The sequence below is a fragment of the Ahaetulla prasina genome, chromosome 1, assembly GCF_028640845.1.
Source record: "Ahaetulla prasina isolate Xishuangbanna chromosome 1, ASM2864084v1, whole genome shotgun sequence".
Taxonomy (NCBI): domain Eukaryota; kingdom Metazoa; phylum Chordata; class Lepidosauria; order Squamata; family Colubridae; genus Ahaetulla; species Ahaetulla prasina.
The window spans coordinates 245,781,043-245,801,645 of NC_080539.1; the positions used below are offsets into that span (position 1 = coordinate 245,781,043).

The window sequence follows — 20,603 nt, forward strand, 5'->3', positions numbered from 1 at the left end:
ATTAGAATTCATAGTCTCCTGCTTTCTATCTTGGTGCATTTAACAACTATTGTACCCTCAATTGACCCTCCTTTGGGTTATTCTGTCATATAAGTGAGGCCAAAGATTTGTGGAGGACTAGGCTTTGGGCTTTCTTTAGGCAGCTCTGTACCTATACTGCTTCTTTCACTGCGTGCACCAAATTACCAAGCTATTGGCTATGATATTTCTAGGCTATCTTTCAAGGAAGTTTTGAATATATTACAAAAACCACTGCAGAGAAAGTGATAGAAATCATGGATCCCAGTGTCTTAAACTCCCAATCTTTCTAAAATTAAAATGCAGATACAGCAGAACTCAAAAGAGTCCAGTCAAAGAGGGTGGAATAAATTTTCTCCTGGTTTGCAACTGATTGCAGTGCTTGAAGGCTTCAATGATTGAAAGCCAATCTATTGCCTAGAGTAGACAGTCAGTGAATTGCACCTGATGGCAGTGGGATTTGAGATACTGCCATTCCTGAAAACTGATATGGAAATAAATAAATGTTAATGATTGCTATTTCTTTTGTTGCTGTGCCCTGCATTTCAGAGGCATTGTTTATGACATACATAAAAACATACTGTGAACAGATTTGTCTAACTTGAATTTCCATACTGGTTTACAACAGGTTGGTTTTGAAAATCCTGGTTTGTTAGTCCTAAAAGCTTGACATTCTTTAAAAATAAATAAACACTTAAAATGGTGGCTAAATTAATTTTCTATAACTAAATTTTTACATGTATCCTTTACCTATTCTTGCATATGTACTTTGAATAATCAATTAATTTTATAGTTAACATTAATTTTAATTCCTATGAAGAATCTACTCAATGAAAGATATAATCTCACACTCTTAAACTTTCAGCTGATCAATTACTATTAATAGCAGTTTTAATTGTTTTCATTAAAACATTGTTTCCTAACAATGAAACTAAGAAACTTCTGCTCAAATTTCTGAAGAATTTTCTTCTGCTAATCTGATTTCAATAAAATATCAGTACATATCTCTAAAGAAAGAGATCCTGATATATTTTTCTCTATATATTATTATCATCACTAATTTAATAAGTCCCTTAATGAAAGGGAACTTTTGAATATTTTGAATTTATAGTGTAGGGAGAGCAAATGGGATCCAGATCAATTATTTCTTGAATAATAATTCAATTTAGAGCCATTCCTCTTGTTTTTAAATATGCAGCTTAAAAACGGTTGTCATAATTTTGTATATTTGATGCAGTCTATATAACACTATTGTCTACTGTTTGAGCTTTGTTATTCTTAGAAACCATAAATTTGCTTAGGTTGAATTGGGATTCACTTCATGCAATAGCTACACTAGAAAAAAGCAGTAAAATATTTATTTGACCAAGCTAGGAAGTCATAATTCTTTCACTGGTTTTATCTATTTACTTACCATATGCATGTGTGGATACTTAAAAGGCAATAACTGAGTTTGTTTTAATAACTATATTAATCCCTCAATTTATATCCTTGTTCTCACTCTATTTTTTTTTTCTTGTCTCAGAGTTATTTATTTGGCTCTGCTACTCAAGTTTTTTCTCTGTTACAGATCAGAGTAGAAAAAGTATTAGTTTCTACTTAGATGACCTTTGTAATAATAAATACTGTGCCCGAAGCAAGAATATAATTCAGTAACTTTAAGGAATAGAATAAGAATCAGGAATCCTGATTAAATGCAGAGGGGTAAACACATAATTCTACAATATTTGTAGAACTGGGTATGTCTGGGTATGTCTAGTTTAACAAAAAGAAGGACTAGGGGAGACATGATAGCTGTGTTCCAATATCTTAGGGGCTGCCACAAAGAAGAGGGAGTCGGACTGTTCACCAAAGCACCTGAGGGTAGAACAAGAAGCAATGGGTGGAAACTGATCAAAGAAAGAAGCAACTTAGAACTAAGGAGAAATTTCCTGACAGTTAGAACAATTAATAAGTGGAACGACTTGCCTTCAGAAGTTGTGAATGCTCCAACACTGGAAATTTTTAAGAAAATGTTGGATAACCATCTGACTGAGATGGTGTAGGGTTTCCTGCCTGGGCAGGGGGTTGGACTAGAAGGCCTCCAAGGTCCCTTCCAACTCTGATGTTATGTTATGTTATGTTATTTACCCAATTCTTTAGCCAAAAAAGATTAGCTTATAAAAATCAGTAATCAGATAACCCTCTACTTAAGCTAATGATCTAAAAATATAAGGAAAATGGAATGGAATGGTGAGGGAGGAATGGATGGTAATTTCATGAACTACATATTGGTAGGAAATTTCTGATTCCGAGCATTGATCCAGCCAGCTCTCTACTGATTGACAGTGGTTCTCCAGGTAGGACTGCTTCCCAGTTCCTATACAGAGTTGTCAGAATTTGAATCTCGTACAATAACGCAAATAAACCAAAATCCATTATTTTCATCCCACCACTTAAATTTGGTATAGGAGAAAGAAAAAAGTATAGGTAGTCCTCGACTTATGACCACAGTTGGGACTGGAAATCCAATCCTAAGTCATTGCAATCGCAAGTCAAGGCACCCATATAATCAGATTCATTTTTTCAACATTTCTGCTGCAATTGTTAAGTGAATGGTCATCAAGCAAAAACATTTTTCAGAATGGGTGCTTTTGTTTTGTTTTATTCTGCTGGAAATCAGCAAGCCAGTTTCAAAGTGCCTGAAATGCGATCACATGACTGCAGGGGGTTGGGACAAAACATTTTATGATGGGCAGAAATGCTTTATGGGCTGTAAAGTAAGTGCTTTGAGGCCATCGTAGCTCCAAATATAAAACAACCAGTCATACGTTGAGGATTTCCTATAGACTCAAAGTTATATAACTATTCTTTCAATCTGTCTGTAGCAACTCTCAATAAACTTTGCATTTAATCCTGACCTCAACTATTGAAAAGTCTAGCGCAGTAGGGAGACGATGAATTAATGCTACTTGAAGCTAACTTACCTTAATGGAATTAATTTCTACAAAGCTCTTTTTGAATTGCCAATGTGTTATCCATAGCAGAAAGAGAATAATGAGAATTAAGCTTCAGGCCTACTGTTCATTGTAACATTATCACACCCTAGCTTTCATTTTTAATGTTATTGCTTTCCAGGGCTGTAATTAGTCCAATTTTACATACAGTTTCATTAGAAATTCCTGTAGATTTTTTTTTAAAAAAAAACTTGTCGTTTAAAACAAGATTGGTAAAACATGAGATAGAAATTGTCTTACTGTGCTTGTACTCTTAAGAGTAGGTACGGATAGATGATGTTAATAGTAATTAATTAAAATTATCTTTAAATATAGTATCCTGTATGGTTATGTGATTTTACCATCGTGATTGGCAGCCTTTCTATCTCACATAACAAACCTCTCTCTCATACACACACATAGAGTTCCCCTCCTATCTTCCAGCAGTAGAAAGCATGGTAGAAATTAGTTAAATTAACAAGTGTCTTTGGAGATTCTCATCCCCAGGTCATGGTTGTCCTAAAGGTGCTTTTTTTTTTTAGTCCAGTTGCCTCTTGGAGGGGGGAAAAAAGGCACCTTAAAGTAACATGGTAGCTACACTAAGAGAAGATCTAAACAGTAAACAGCTCCCCTCTTTGGGGGAGCAGAAGATAGATAAGAGATGAAGACTAAGGAACACATAACTGAATAGGGAAGAAGAGAAAGAAGTGCAAGTTTAGATGTCACAAAATGAGTTAAATTTATCTGACAAATACTTCTTCTCAGTGACTAATATTCAAAGAGATGCATACTTTTCAGTACTGTAGCCATGACTACAGGCATTCAAAGTTGTCTGCCCAGTTCTTCCATCAAGTTATTCTATTCTTATCAATCATGTTCATTATCATCAACCATGGTAGCCTTCTGAGAGATAGATGCAAGGGGTTAAAAGCAGTGGTGTGTTGCAGAAGCTTCTAGTGTTTCTGGAGGGGGAAGATTAAACCTTTTGGTACTTTATTATGGGTCCTGCAATGCATGGCCCTTCTTTTCCTTTAATTTAACATACACAAAGCCACTGAGAAAGGTCTTTGGCTGAGATATCAATGTTGTTTCATATTTTAGAGGAGGTACAGTGAAAGTCTTGGTGCCTGAAAGCTGCTAAGGTCCAGGTGGGGGAAATAGACTTTGGCTCAATCCAAGCAAGGTGGATTGCCTGTGGATTTGAAGCTAACAGATTCTGTGTTATTCTGCATAGGGTTGTGCTCCCCTAGACAGAGCTGACTTGTGATCTCTTGGATTCATACTTCCTGCTAGAACCAACAGTTGGCGGCCTTGTCCAAAAGCTTTTTGCACAATTACATGGCCAGTTGCAGCTATTTATGTAACAGGAAGTTTTGCCTGATGGTTACTCATGCTCATCTCTGGATTATTGCAATTTGTACTACACGGAGATGCTCTTGACCAGGGGACTCCAACCTTGGCCACTTTTAAGCCTGCCAGACTTCAACTCCCAGAATTTGCTTTGCTGGCTAGGGAATTCTGGGAGTTGAAGTCCGCCAGGCTTAAAAGTGGCCAAGGTTGGAGATTCTTGCTCTTGACGACCATTCAGAAACTGCAACTAGTCCAGTGTGCAAAAGCCATATAGTTATTGGTGTGCATTGACTACCAGGTAGCTTCTGGGTTCAATTCAAGGATCTAACTGTCTTCTTTACGGCCCTTCATGACTTAAGGTGTGGGTAATTCCACTTAGAGGCTGCCTCCTCTAAGTGGAATATTCTTGTCTAGTGAGATCTGCCATTTGAGGAATGCCATCCTCACTGTTGAGCTTTCTCAAAGTGTCCCCCACTCATCTGGAATAATCTCCCTGCAATATTCAAACTGTCTCTTTATTAAGTTGTCAAATAACTGAAAAATACAGCTCTTCTGGAGGGCATTTGGGGAAAAAATACCTGAAGTGTAGGAAGTAGTTACAAGTATTAGTCATTTTTTATTCCTAGTTATTACTGTTTTTAAACTTATTCCTGTATTCAAGACTACATAAGACCCTCAGGGTTTTCAGATTGGAGTGACAAATAGAATAGAGAAGGTTAAAAAAAGAAATGCTACTGTGCTCCTTTGGTTTGGGCTTATTAATTTAATTTTTAGTTGGGAGAATTTACATGTTGAGTAAATTACAGCATTTCTGGAATATAGGCTACAAAATATGAAGTAGCCCTATCCATTTCCTCTGTTTAGGGGAAGCTTTATGGAAATGCCATGGATTCTGCTTTGCCAATTAATTCAGAAGTCTAAAATGGATTGTAAAAGACAATTTATCTCTTATCTTCATCTATAAAAAAAAAGATATTCCATTAACTAAGTGAGATATTCAATTGATAGCAGGGCCCATACTACTTATCCACATTAAATAATCCACATTATTTGATCTAATTCCAATAATAATGCTAATTTCTTCAAGAAAAATTGTAAGTTGGAGGTTCTGCTATCAATTTTTATATGCCAGTCTTTCCTTAACCAGATTTCTTCTATATATAATTGTTCTAGAAATCAGTAACTGCAGAATGATTGCTGGGGGAAATGAATTAGAATTTTATTTTCTATTCTGCCATGATAATTCAACTTTTCTGAGAGTGTAGATTGATAGAGTAGTAGGCATACCCCAATCCCTTTTCTGAAATGTTCCCATTGAGAGGGACCTCAGAAGTGTGCCTTTTTGTGTGTGGCTGCCTCTACCTTATAGAATATCGTCCCCCTGGTGATCTGGCAGGCCTTCACCTTCCTAATTTTCCAGAAGCTCATCAAGGCTTAGCTTTTTACCCAGGAAAAAGGCAGGGATACAGAGAGAGTGTTTTGGATTGGCTGTTGGGGCAGCTCAAGGGAATGACTAAGGTTTTTGCTGTATATTATGGTTTTATTTGTGTATTATGATTTTTTATAGCTTGGGATTTTTATTGTCATGAGCCACACAAAGTTGTGTTTTAAGATGTGTTAAAACACAAAGTTGTGTTTTAAGCCTTGCAAATCTTTTAAAGAAATAAAAATTAATTATTCATACTATTTGATAAATTTAAAGATTATCTGAAAGATATTTCTTATTCAAAAAAGATCTGGGAATATTCCAGCATTGCCTTGCTTTTTTGAGGGGGGAAAATAATCCCAGTATCAGAGGTGGGTTGCTCCCAGTTTGCTCCAGTACGGGCAAACCGGTAGTGGCGGCGGTGGGAGGCTCCACCCACCCACCCAGACGTCAACAAAAATGATTTGTGCATATGCAGAAGCGCTATGTGCTTGCACTATCAATAGCGAATTGGTAGCGCTGGGATTTGAAACCCATTAATGCCCAGTATGTATATGTTCCAGTACAATACTTGTATTTCCAACACTGGTATCCTCTAACAGAACCACACAAAAATTCTATGTGTGAACTTTGTGTTCTGTATGTTTATATATTCTGTACACCCATTTTCTCTAAAACCATATACAAGAAATGGCCAGTAGCTTTAAAAATAGCATATACAGAAATGTTTTGCATTTCTGCATCAATTTTACCCTAGTATTTACTGTAAAAGAGCAAATGAATCCTAATAGTAAGATTTAGTTTTTACACATTTGGAAACTCAGAATTATTTTAGAAACACTGGATGTCACATGTAATGATGAATTGCAAAATCTATAGGAATATTTTCATGGTCAACAGTCATCTTATCTGGAATTTCTGGGTGCTGTAATTCCAATCAGAGTAAAGGATATTATATGAATTGTTTATATCTTTCTGTGTTCTGGCTGGCTGAACACGTGCAGTTTTAAACCAAAGTTGTTTGACTTGAAATTGCACTGGAAAAGAGCTAAAGGTAGGCATTAAAGATTTTGATGTCTTAATCATAGCGCCATCTTTAATTTCTGAAAATCTGTTTCCATGCAATTTACGGTAGATACCACTGAATCAAAAGTAAGTCCAACCTTTTAGCATATTCTTACGTTGGGAGCTATGGTTAGATTATAGTTTTGGTCTTATCAATACTTCATTTTCAGTACAGTTCATTTTAATTTAGATCATTACACTTCTATGACTTGTCTGTTGCTTTCCCTTAGGCTCATTGTGCTCCCTGACCATTGACAAGGCCTTTCCTGAGGATGAGGGCCAGTACAAATGCATAGCTGAGAATACTGCAGGAAAATCAGAATGCATTTGCAGCGTCTTGGTGGAAGGTAAGTAAATTGACCCAAGATTTAGAACTGTTCTTAAGTGATACTATTCCTATTCTGTTTATGTCAAAATTCCAATTCCTTTCTATCTGATTCCCATTCCTAAAACTATGCAAAAAGGGGAGGATATTTCTTTTTAGTTTCTTCCTGGTCCATATGCCTTCCATAGTAATTCAGCTTTTGAGTGGGACATTGAACCAGACAATCATGTCCCTATACTGTGCTTCAATTAAAGACCCTCCATACTGCCAAAATTTTGTCAAATATGAATTTGCTTTAAAACCCTGTCAGTATTATTAATACAATTATGGAATACAACTATCAAGACTGTTTCTGTACCAAAGAAACAGCTATATTTGGAGCAGTTTAACCAAATGATGAGGGGACGCGATGGCTCAGGGGCTAGGACGTTGAGCTTGTCGATCGAAAGGTCGACAGCTCAGCGGTTCGAATCTCTAGTGCTGCCGTGTAACGGGATGAGCACCTGTTACTTGTCCCAATTTCTGCCAACCTAGCAGTTTCAAAAGCAGATAAAAATGCAAGTAGAAAAAATAGGGACCACCTTGGTGGGAAGGTAACAGCGTTCCGTGCGCCTTTGGCGTTGAGTCATGCCGGCCACATGACCACGGAGACGTCTTCGGACAGCGCTGGCTCTTCAGCTTTGAAACGGAGATGAGCGCCGCCCCCTAGAGTCGGGAACGACTAGCACGTATGTGCAAGGGGAACCTTTACTTTTACCTTTAACCAAATGATGAGCTACTGCACAGAAGATAAGATTTAATAGTAACAAACTAATAGCACAAGTGAAGTGAAGAACAAACAAGTGAAATGTTTCTTGTTTTAAGTGCTTTGTTGTTGAATTGGAACTGTGATAGAAATTTATCAACCAAGAAAATAATGAACAGAGCCTGTGCTTTTTTGTTGTTCTGGGCATTCCTGTTTCTTAGCTAGTTTTCATCCACCACTCTTAATGCAAGCAGACAAAACCAGCTCAAACTTAAACCAAAGCACATGTAACTTTTGTGGCAGCATAGATTATCCCTAAGACTTTTTATTTAGTCAGTATATTAATTTTATTTTACTTAGAGCAGTTTATATTATTGTGTTCCATAAAGTTGCTTGGAAATGACCTTGGAGAAGGAATTCATATAAACCTCAACTTAGCCCAGATAAGCAAAAGAAGGTGGGGGAAGAAAACATTTAAGATTGCCTTGCCTTGAGTCTGTTTAGTGTAAGTGGGAAGAGAGAGAATTTATGTCAGTTTTCAAGATTCTTTTATTATAACCTAAAACAATAAGAGTTTCTGTGGTTCATGTGGCATCTGTTTCCTGACCTGATCTAGCTCAAAAGGCTGACATTTTCCTTCATCCTCTCCTTTGGGGTTTATTAGACTGAGTATGTTTGGCGGTGTCAGACATTGGTCTGTCAATTACCAAACTAATATTTGGACTCTTGATTCATCACAATATTGTTTGTATCAAATAGGACAATTTGGCCGGATTCAGATATCATGCTAAATCATACACTGCTTATAAAGTAAAACTTATAATAAATTAATGTAAAACCAAGTAAATCCCAAAACAAGTAAATCTTGCTCCAGATTTGTTCTTAGCAACTCATTCTTTTCAAATCTGATTGTTCCATATAATCATCATCATAATTAATAGTCCCTCATAGGCATTTCATTAATTAGTTATCTAATTAGTTTTTAAACCCATTACCACATCCAATGGCACTAAACTCTGTAAATTAGTTACACATTTTAGATTTCCTCTTATCTGATCTGAATTCATTGACAGTCAGTATCATTGGATGTTTTAGTTTTAGACTATTGGAAAGACTATTGAAAGCATTACACAAATACAAGTGCTCCTCATTTAGCATCCACAATTGGAACTAGCAACTTGGTCATTAAGTGAAGCAGTTGGTACCCACAATTGGAACTAGCAACTTGGTCATTAAGTGAAGCAGTTGATACGTGAAAATGCGACTATGTTGAAACCCTACTTCAGCTTTCCTTTGCTTTACAGACCTGTGAAGGTTGTAAATGCAATGATTGGTGAAGTTACTGTTTCATATTGGTCATACCTGCAAACTATCATTATACAAAGCAGTCACTAAATAAGGACTATCTGTAGATTTTTGCTCCTATAGTGGGTTTTCATGTAGTTTTCCAGTTCTAGCTGCAACTCTTATAGGGTTCCTAAACCTTCTCTGAAGGAATTTTCGACTCTCCTTATGGATTACAGATTTCTGAAGTGCCTTGAGGGGTAAGTGAGGGAAAATTGTTGTGTCAGCAGAGATCATTCTGTGTGTAGAACAATACAACTGTAGTCACCAAGGTCCTCTAGCTGTACATTCCTCAGACATAGAATAGAATAAAATAGAATTCTTTATTGGCCAAGTGTGATTGGACTCACAAGGAATTTGTCTTGGTGCATATGCTCTCAGTGTACATAAAAGAAAAGATACATTCATCAAGAATCATAAGGTACAGCAATTAATGATAGTCATAGGAAACAAATAAGCAATCAAATCATATTCAGACACAATCAATATAAATTGTAAGGATACCAGCAACAAGGTTACAGTTATACAGACATAAGTGGGAGGAGATGGATGATAGGAACGATCAGAAGATTAATAGTAATGCATACTTAATAACTAATTTGACTAAAGTTACATGCTGACTAATTTACAACAGATTGTGCAGATGACACTCAAGGCAGATATGAACCCTGGTTTTTTAAAAAGTCAATTGTTCCATTCATCACAATTGCTTTATTTCAGGTCCTGGCCTTCCTATCTTCCTCACTATTGGACAGTGAACAGCCATGTGCTAAATTTCAAAGACATTGATAGAATGTCAGTTCTCAGTATCCAGTTATTAGTCACAGATATATTGGTTGTCCCCATTGTTCCTTCTTTAGTGTCCCCAATTCATCTTTCTGTTCATATGTAACTCTTAAGCCATTTGAGGATAATTTAAAATCGTGGTAAAGGGCATTAGATAAAAGCCTAGCTTTTGCAAGATACATTGCAAGATCCTCACTGTCTTTATAAGGTTATGTTGTACCATTAGAACAAATTAACTCTTGCAGTTGTTTAATTCAAATTTATTTTGAACTATTAGTCATCTTTACTCACAATGAAATTAGAACAGTACCATAGCACTTCACTTTTCAGTTTTCATTACTTTATTGTAAGGTGATTAGGTAGTCACTTACCATACAAAGAAGCAAAGATTCATATTTATAGGATACCATTGCAGCCAGTATAATGAAGTACTGCTAATAATAGGAGTTTTTTTGCTATTAAATTCTGCCAAATCCAATCCTTCCATAATATTTAAAATACAAATTTGAGAGGTTAACTCATATCCAGAATAATTATCATTTTTTTAAAATTTAGATTAGAAATATCAATATTTTGTTACTGATTTTGTTTGTAAAGTTGTACTGGAAATAAAGGCAGGTATTGTTTTTCAAAGAGGCACCAAATTTTAAAATTACTTTATATATTTTACCCCATGGAATTTCAAGAATCAGACATAGTGTTTCCAGTCAGCACTTACCAGACCTAGATCAGTTCATGTTCATCAAAATTATTGTAGCATATGCCCCTGTTAGTAACTTGCTTGAGCATATGTATTAGGTTAGTCATTTCCATCCAGTAGAATATTGTGTTGTGTTGTTTGCTTTGCTTTGCTTTGTTTTAAATGCTTGAAATTGATTTTTATTTGCCAAACTGTTTAGAGCAAAGATATAAGATTACCTCAAAAGATAGAAGACATAGTTGATACCAAAAGAATTTTGTTTTGCTTGAATATATCTTCTAATAGTATATGTACAGGCTCTGTTGGTTTCACTATTGCTTCTGGTTAAATAAGTTTTTACAATGATACAGAGATACAAACATCTTTTTTTGAGTAGAACATATACAATATGAGTGATCTACATGCAAATAGTCTTGATTTTCCTGAAGTTTTTAGCATAAAACCCTGATATCAGCTTATGTGGCTCTATTCCAAAACTGAAGCTTGATCAGTTCTTTCAGCATTAGCTCAATAGACTTTATTTTTCCTAACTCCCTTCATTTTAAGTCCTCTTCAGCAGATTCCTATGTTTTCATAGCAAACAACCTTCCACATGGGACATAACCCAAATAACCTGCATGCATGCTTTGAGTACAGTAATAAAGATGGATGTTTAAAATTTAGAGATTTAAAGAGTTCTAATCGTAACATTTCCTGGGGAGCAAAGAAAACTATTTTCATTCTGTTCTTCAAAATGTAGCCTGTCCAAGTCCTCTTTGTTTAAATATCATAACACCCAACAAGCTCCATTTGCTTTCTAGCCCAATCAGAATCAAATGAAACACAAATCAGAGTTCTTTTTCCATTTCAGTTATTGCTCTTTAACTCAAAATGGTGATTTGATTCTTAATTATTCTAACCTCCTTCACAACCTGTTTCCAATTTTAGAGTTGTTAAAGTCAACGGAAAGAAAGACCAAAAAGCCAAAGACTTCACTGGGTTCTGTACATGGAACAGAAAGTATGTATCTTTGCTTTTTCTTCATTTTTTTCTGAAATTATATAGGTCCTTTGAAGTTGTTTTCTGTAACTATGATTTAAATAATCTCTTCCAGGTATACTGAAACTAAATCTTTAAAAAAAATCCTGACTGGGGATTTGAGGAGTTCCCAAACTCCTCAAATCTGTTTCCCCAACAGGTGAACAACAAATGTCAAAGTAATCATTTTCACCATGTAAATAGGTGGTTTGAGAGAATCTCACAGAATACTTTGTACCTACTTAAATTGCCTCAGTATCAGCTTTTCTGTATTGAACCTGGAAACCTGATAAAAATACTGGAGATATTCAGATATAGCTCAGATAATGTGATGGATGAATTCCATCCCTTTATTTTGTTGGAAAGCCTTTTCTTCCATTACCTCTCCCCATTCTGTCAAACATCCAGAGATAAGCCATAGATGTAATCAATCCAAAAGGTCCTTTCCATTTAAAAAAATGACACCTTCCAATTATAACAAATAACTTTCACAGGTTCCCCTTGCAGCCTCATAACCACCCCTAATCCTATTTCTATCTTTAATCTTAATCTTACCTTAATCCTAATCCTGAACAACCGTTTGACAATTTGAGCTTCTCTTCTTTTTTGAGGAGGGTGTAAGTGATATCATGACATTGTACCAGTGTGCAAGGAGAGATTATGTGATAGATTCTTTTAGAGAGGCAGAGGGGATTACTGATGTTTCTTTGTTGTTGCTGCTGCTGTTGGTATATAAATCCAATCTGAAGGTCATATATTCAGCCTTCCATCCTTCCAGAGTTGGTAGAATGAGGACTCAGATTGTTGGGGGCAATATACTGACTCTGTAAACCACTTAGAGTGGGCTGTAAAGCACTGTGAAGCGGTATATAAAAGTGCTATTGCTATATATATTTTATTCAATGTAATAGATTAATAGTAAAACAGGCTCCTGTAATTTGGTAGTTTATGGCTAAATTTTAGTTTGAACCTTGTGTGCTCAGAAGCCCACGACAAGGGGATGTTGGGGGCTGTATGATGAAGAAACAGGTGATATATTACCTGATAATTTTTTAGATGCTTAAGGAATTGTACGTGCAAGGAAAAAATTAATGAAAATCGCTTATATTCTGCTGATGAGATTATTGTACATGTAGCACTAGTTCTTGGATATCTTTGCTTTTCTGAACAACTTCAGGGCCTGTCATCAGTTTCTTGTGATTTTCAATGAAGACATTGACTAGCTGTGATTGTTATGATGCAAACAAGCTTTGGCATTCATATGTTTTGGCGGACAATCCAATGTGATTATGAACCATTGCACATAAATTTTCCGCTGTAATATAACCAGGAGTATACTAATTAACTTCTGTGATGGCTTTTTTCTCTTTCCAATTTGCAATTATGTTACAGGCTGGTTATTTTTCTCCCTTATGAAAATGTAAATGCTTGCTTGGGGTTTGTGAGTTGGCTGAGGAAAACCAAACTTCTGATTTACTGAATAAGGATCTAGCTTTATTCCGAAATTAATATTGAGAAAAGACTGCATGGAGAGAAGTTTAGTACTGGCATAAAATTGTTAATCAGAAGTTTCACAGGTATTGTGATCCCTATAGTTCTCATACCATCTCAGACAAGTATTCTACTACTTAATAAACCATACCGGACAAATAATTGTCCAATCTTTTCTTGAAAACTTCCAGCAGTGGAACACCCACAACTCTGGGAGGCAAGCTGTTTCATTGATTAATTATTTTAAATTCCTTCTTATTTCCAGGTTACATCTCCGTCTGCAAAGTCCAGGACAAAACCTTGATTAACCCTACTGCATACTTCTCCCCACATAGATATAGTTCTATTGAGGACCACACGCTGAGTATGGTCAGTCAGCCAACTACAAATCCATCTGGAAGCGGTGCCATTCTATCCCACATTATTTTATTTTACCAAGCAGGCTCTGGTTTGCTTTATCAAATATCTTACTGAAATCTAATATTACATCCACAACATTTCCTTGGTCCAATAACTTAATCACTTTATTAAAAAAGACAATAAGATTTGTTTGGCATGACCTGTTCTTAATAAATCCATGCTGGCTTCTAGGAATAACCTTGTATTTCTAGGTGCTCATAAATCTGCTCCATGAATATCTTTTCCAGGTGGAAAAGACAGATGCAAGGAAGGAATTGAGCAGTTCTGCCTTCTCCCTGCTGCCCATCTCCTTCTTGCCATTGTTTCTCACTAGTGGACTAACCATTAACTTGTAGTTGGTGACCTATATTGTCCTTATAACAAGTTTTGTTCTGGAAGGAGAAAGAAAAACATTTTTTTCACACCAGAGAAACTAAAGTTGAAATCTGTCTGTAGAAGGTTAGGGAGAGATAGGATTGACATCATGACGACTTGTCCTTTAAAAATGCTTATTGTCGTATCTTTGGGCCATAGAAAGCAGAATGAGTTCATAATCATGAGGGTAATATATAAAACATGCTAGTTACTGACTTGGAATAGGTTACTATTCCAAATAAATTCAGATATGTTATACAGAGAATATAAGATACAGCCATTAGTCTAGTACTTGGATCAAATTCTCAGATAGTTTTGATTAAAGTTCATTTAAATTTGACTTATTTGATTAGGGAAGGAGCAATAACTACTATTATAAAAGACTGGAAGCTCTTTGTGGATTTTTTTTCTGAAAATGAACAAAAATGAACTGGTAATCTGTGGATTTGCTGATTAAAAGTGGCTCATATTAGGTGTTATTAAATGTTATTCTTCACTTTGGTATAAGTGAAGATTTTTATGCTGACAATAATGTTTATGCTATCTTGCTAATAATATTCTTCAAGATACATCTTCTGGAGTTTGTATAAAGATAAAACCTCATTTTCCAGCCTACTTTTCCAATAAATTTTTAATTCATTTCAGGTTGTTATATGAAATATTCCTTAGAATGTTTAGGTAAATGCCTGATGAAATCGTTGCAAGTTCACTCACACATAATATTCAGAAGTGGTGCTAAGTCCGAATTTAATTTTTTGTTCTTGCTGCTTTCAAAATAATTTTCTGAGTGTCTTCAAGTTCATTTCTTTATAAAATCCTGGATGTTATAAGGAATTAGCAAAAATGAAAGGACTGATTCTGTCTCCAAATACTTTAGGGAAAGTTCCTCTTTCATGTTTTCTGGAAAAATCAGCATGTCGTCCTTATTGATTTACGTTCCCCCTTTTCCAATGATTCTTCTGAAAAAGAGCATTGCAATATGTCTATGGAGATTCTCAGCCATCCAAGTCATAGTTGTCCCAAAGATGCTTTTTTTCAAGAGGCAACTGGACTTTCTGGGGTTTTTTTTGAAGACGTTTTGCTTCTCATCCAAGAAGCTCCTTCAGCTCTGGCTTGGAATCCTCCCATTCCCCCATCAACCAGTCAGAGCTCAAGAAGCTTCTTGGATGAGAAGCAAAACGTCTTCAAAGAAAAACCAGAAAGTCCAGTTGCCTCTAGAAAAAAGCATCTTTGGGAGTATTGCAATAGCTTCAAAAGTATGGACAGGACAACGAGGATTAGAATTTAGAATGAAAATTAGTGTGGAAAGAAAATGCAATTTTTAATAGAGATAGTTGATTATTTTTAACCATTTCTTTTTGAAAATCAGTTCTTGAAAATCCATTCAAGGATTTTCCTGCTACCCTTAACTTTTGCAAATTATTTACAAAGGTCAGTTTTTTTAATATAAAGTTTTTTTTTAACATTCTTTTCAAACACGTGCCAGCCACTTACTTAATTCTTTATTGATTTTGTGTGTATGTGTGTGTTTCCTGAATAACTCAGTGTTAAAATTGCTAATATAAAGCCCCCCTTTTTGGGGGGACTTCCAAGGGACCCTAGAAAACATTAGGGATGTTACCCAACTTGGTGATTCCAGGCAACCCCCCACCTCACTGTTCCTCAGAACAACTGCTGCTATGACTTTAATCTCATGGAAAGCAGCAGGACTAACTTTATTACTGATATATCTCACAAATCCACCAAGATAGCTAAAAAACCATTTATTTGTGGAACATACTAACCAAAGCAATCATCTGATACCTTTAAAAAGTTTTATCCAATAATGGAACGTAGCCTGAATAATTCTCTTTTTAGCAACATCGTTGGTCAGGGGTGTGATATCCCCTAACTCTGCTTATTAACTGCCTCACGTCTCATTACTTTGCTGCCCATTACTTTGTCTATTTATTTTTCTATTATACTTCCCCTCATCTTTTGCTAAAATAGGATTTCATAAATCCACAAATACTAAATTCCAGAGAAGTTAGTGTGTCCCTTCTGTGCTCAGTGAAAAATTCAGCTGCTTCAGAGTTCATGGTGCGGTTCTCTTTCTGTCTTTCTTCCAGCATCTTCTTTTTAAAAAATGTTTTTGTAGTATCTGAATCCTTGAGGAAATAGACCTTCATGCCAGCTGCTGCATAAAATCTGTCTTGATTTTTAGGCCAAACAAATGTGTTCCTTGATTATTCTACTTTTCTGGAGAAAGAGGTTAATAAATATCATTCCTGATACAGTAAGACTTCACTCCATCAAAAAAGAAGGTGGAACCCTGAGCAGTGTCTGAATTTCCAAATTAGAGTTACCCCTAAGAAAATTATATTATGGCATAGCATTCTATTCAAAATATCCAATAGAACAATATCAAGTTTTTGAGGACAGCCAAACGTACTGCTTGGCATAACCCTAATTCACCTTACATTTAGAAATAAACCTGTCCCCATCCAAATGCTTATGTGTTGTTTTTGAATGTATTCATTCCCCAGAACTTAACCCCCAATTTATGAAGAATGAGAGGTTTTGTGCCCAACTTAAATCCTAGCGTTTGGACTAGAATATTACAGCAATAGTTTAATAGATTGTCATCAAAATAAATAAGACCAGTGTTTTGTATCTTTTTTCCCCTCCAGAGTGGATATAGATATAGAGCACTTTTTAATAGGGAAAGGGGAAAATAATTTATCTATTGTTGTATTATAAATGTTTTATATTTTATAAAAAAAAATTATATTATCTCTGTTAGATAGTATTGCCAATGAAGCTACAAGTGTTTAAATTTATTTTTCATTTCTTTTGTCTGGAGGAAAAAAGTGGCATTGGTACAATTCCAAAACCGAGAAATATGCAATTAAAATTTCTATTAAAGATAGGCACACACAAACACACACTGAGGAAAAGAGCCTCTAAGAAAGTTTGACTTCAACACTACCCCCAGCCTGGAAAGATTAATTCTAATTAGAGTGTAATAATTTCATGGCGTTGGAGAAAAAAACCTGATTTTGGCAGATAAATCATCTTGTTTTTTTATATTCTGGAAGATGTATACTTTTCCTTATAGCTAGGCACTTTCTTCAGGCTAGTGTTGTGCAACTGTGAAATCCAGTTGTTATGTGTAGAGCAATGGGGAGAATGTTCTAGTTGAACAAACCATTCCTCCTTGGCACCCAGTTAAAGCTTCTGCGAGGTATGCTATTGAGATTCAGCCAGATTATTATGCTTTATAGTTTATGCCATCCGGACACAAGCTGTGACTTAGTAAATACTGGCAAAGAGCAGAATTTTCCATGAAGGTTTTATTTACAGTTTACTTTCTGCATTGCTATCTGGGAGCAGGCAGAAGGAAAGCGTGATTGTTATTGATTGCCACTACAGAAGTAGATCATGAAAGCTTATTTGTGCTGAACACAAAGCACATAAGGTTTTTTGCTATTGCACTAACAAGCTTTATTCTTTTTTCATTTGCGATGCAAATTATTCATAATTTTGTAAACCATTCCAAAATGAACTGTGATATTGTTTCATTGGCAAATATTTCTTCAATGATATCAGCACATCTTACTCTGATCTAATTTTTTTTGTTATACAGCAGTTTTTCATATATAGATTATGAATTGTTCTGTATCACTTTACTTACATCCAGTGGTGGGATTCAGTCAGTTTGCACCACTTCAGGAGAACTGGTTGTTAACTTTCTGAGCAGTTTGATGAATTGGTTGTTGGAAGAAATCATTAGGGCAGAGAACCGGTTGTTAAATTATTTGAATCCCACCACTGCTTACATCCCATTGCCTATTGCTGCAAGCTCAGCATGGGTTTTCAATGTTGCATAGGATTTTCAATGCTTTTATCCATACTAATGACCTTCTGGTGTTCATCAGACTTGTATACAACCTATAGACTAACCTCAAAACCAAAACTTGAGGGTGATTGGAAAAAGTGATTAGAACCCTTGTATCTAAGTTTCCAAGGACATCAGCAAAATCTTACATCAGTACATCTGCAGCTGTTATTCTGAATTGAACACACAGTTCCAAACATCTGACATGGTTGTTGTGACAAATTTCAAATAGCAAATGGCTCCTGGATTAGATTTTAGGGGAGGACTCTGTAATCTGTACTGAAGTGACTTGAACAACTGAGTTTTCTTAATGTAGTGAGGTAAATGTTCTCTGTCTCTGCTATGGAAATTGGAACAGCAATAACTGAGGAATAGTTTGGGGGAGGGATTCTTTTTTCTTCTTCTCTATCTTTTTTTATTTATTTTGAGACCTGGTTGTCCCAGGCCTGTGCTTTAAACTTGGAATTTACAGTAGGTCTTTCATTTAAGGAATGGTTGATTTTTCATTAAGGAATCGTGCCATCACAAACCTTGATAAGTGATCTACCTATGGTTGACAAGAGAAAAGATAAAGACGTGGGGCCTTTTTATGCCATTTCCTCTTTCACTATTCTACATGCCTATTTTCAGTGGTGGAAGAAGCATTCTGCATAAGCCAATTCCCTTTCCTTTCTAACCTTCTCCCTCCCAGCTCTCTTTCTTTTTCACACTCATCTTTCTATGCAAGGTTGGGAAGTTAAATCTGGTTCTTGGCTAATGTCTGTCTATCTCTCCTTACTTGATTAAAGCTGGTTTTCTCTTTTATGATACCGACTTTTTTTCCTGCAACGAGATTCATAATCATTTTTCAGAACTAATTTCCCATACAAAATTGAAGATTAATACTTCCTTGCATCCTAGAATGTAAGGCAAAAAAAGGTAATGGAAGCAAGTTGCATTCAGCTTGGAGCACTGAAATAGGAGCACTCACAGGGCAGTCCAGAAAGGCAAGTTGGCGAATTAGTTGGAGGTCAGAGGTTATTGAGTATGTTTTGTGCTGTCATGTTGGGATAAGAAAGAAAGAAAATACGTCAAAGCAGGCTTCATGAAAAGTCTTTTGCTCATTTAACCAGAAGACTTTGCCTTTCCTTTACTTATGTAGCACAGCAATACATTTATGTGTTCTAGGAGGTGGAGACTATAATATACTGTATATTAATGTGGGGAGCAATTCATAGGGAGAAGAGTTAGAAAGCAACAAATCTTGGCTAATCTTAGTTAAGGATATTACAGTCAGAGTTCATTCAGAGACATAGCTTCCCACAACAGCAGTAATTTCATCTGAAAACTGAAGGAACCCTTAAGTAAATAGTTCCTTACATGCTTTCTAAAGTAGATATTTGGTAAAGATACAAAATATTTAATCAAATTTTTGAACGCAGTTGTTTTTTCATGCTAAAATTAGCTTTCCCCTTGTTTTTAACTCCTCCATTTCCTTCTGCTATCAATGCTTTGGGAGCTGTTTGAAAATTTTAAATCCGATAAACTTTCCATTGAGTGAGGCAGCTTGGAAGTCTCAGTTGGAGGAGCAGCTCTATGCCCCACTTGATTTCACTGAAATTCTTGATAGCATGGAGTTGGGGAGGCTCAAAGCCAATTTGTTAAGTATGGCCTTTGCCCCACATATTCATTGTAGTATGATTTCCAGTGGCTCTTTATGTTGTTTTTAAAACAACATAAACACAAACTACACCACTGTGCAGTAATAGATATGATAGGAAGAAATCCACAGTGGATAACATAATCCCCTTGGCTCCACCAGGTTCCTTGAATCACATTTAATTTTTTATAAACAACGTTTTAAACTAATTATTTTTTTAATGAAGTCAACATGCTGCAGAACAATTAATGATATCTAATATCTTTAGTGTATAAGAAAGATTCTACAGCTTTATGCGCTTTCTTAAGAAATAAAAATAGTAGGTATTTCTACCCCAGAGTTTTCTTTGAAAAAGTGTCCAAATACAAAAAGAAACACAAAGGAAAATAAGAAGTCTGGAAGGCAGATTGCAGATGTAGTTTGGATTTTTATCACTTATTTCTGTGGCAGCGGTAGATTTATACTGGCCAGTGTGTGCTTGGCATTAAGTCTTACTGAACATCATAGGATTAGACCTGAATAGTCAGAGATAGGAACTCGTTGTAGAAGACCACTATCAAATGACAGAGGGGACCACCAACTCATTATTAATAGGAGTGTAATCATACTGAAGGCTACCACAAAACCCTGGGGCTAGAGTTAAACTGAAGAATTGAAAAAAACCTTCCTGGAAAATGGCAGTGGAAAAACCACTTCCATATTTTTGCTTGGTAAAGTACATGGACATGATCATGTGGTCACAAGGAATAGAGCTCAGCCCAATGGAGTCTTCATCTAATATACAATTGATCATTACTGAAATATTAAATTATGCTGGGCATTTTGAAATGTGTGTGTTTGTTTATGTATTCACTCTCATTTTGTTTTGATTATTTCCACTTTATGTAATAGGGAGAGGAGTAATAATGCATCAGCATACTAAAAAACAGGAACATTCAAAAGGAATATGTGTGTTTGTGTATATTAGGAAGAATTGCCTTGATTAAGGGAAAAGAAGGAATTACCTATACAATTATTAGAATTTTATGATTTGTAATCAGACACTTTGTGGAATAGTTTGTCTTACTACCT

The 20,603-nt window shown here is 35.7% G+C and overlaps 1 protein-coding gene across 2 annotated transcripts in view; it reads left to right on the forward strand.

Moving 5' to 3' along the window:
* MYLK (myosin light chain kinase) overlaps positions 1 to 20,603 on the forward strand; it is a 207,630-nt gene that overhangs the window by 138,391 nt on the left and 48,636 nt on the right. For both annotated transcript variants that reach the window (XM_058195197.1, XM_058195207.1), the window contains 2 exons: positions 7,065 to 7,181; positions 11,662 to 11,733. In XM_058195197.1, the coding sequence (XP_058051180.1) occupies positions 7,065 to 7,181; positions 11,662 to 11,733 (189 nt within the window). The remainder of the gene's footprint in view (positions 1 to 7,064; positions 7,182 to 11,661; positions 11,734 to 20,603) is intronic.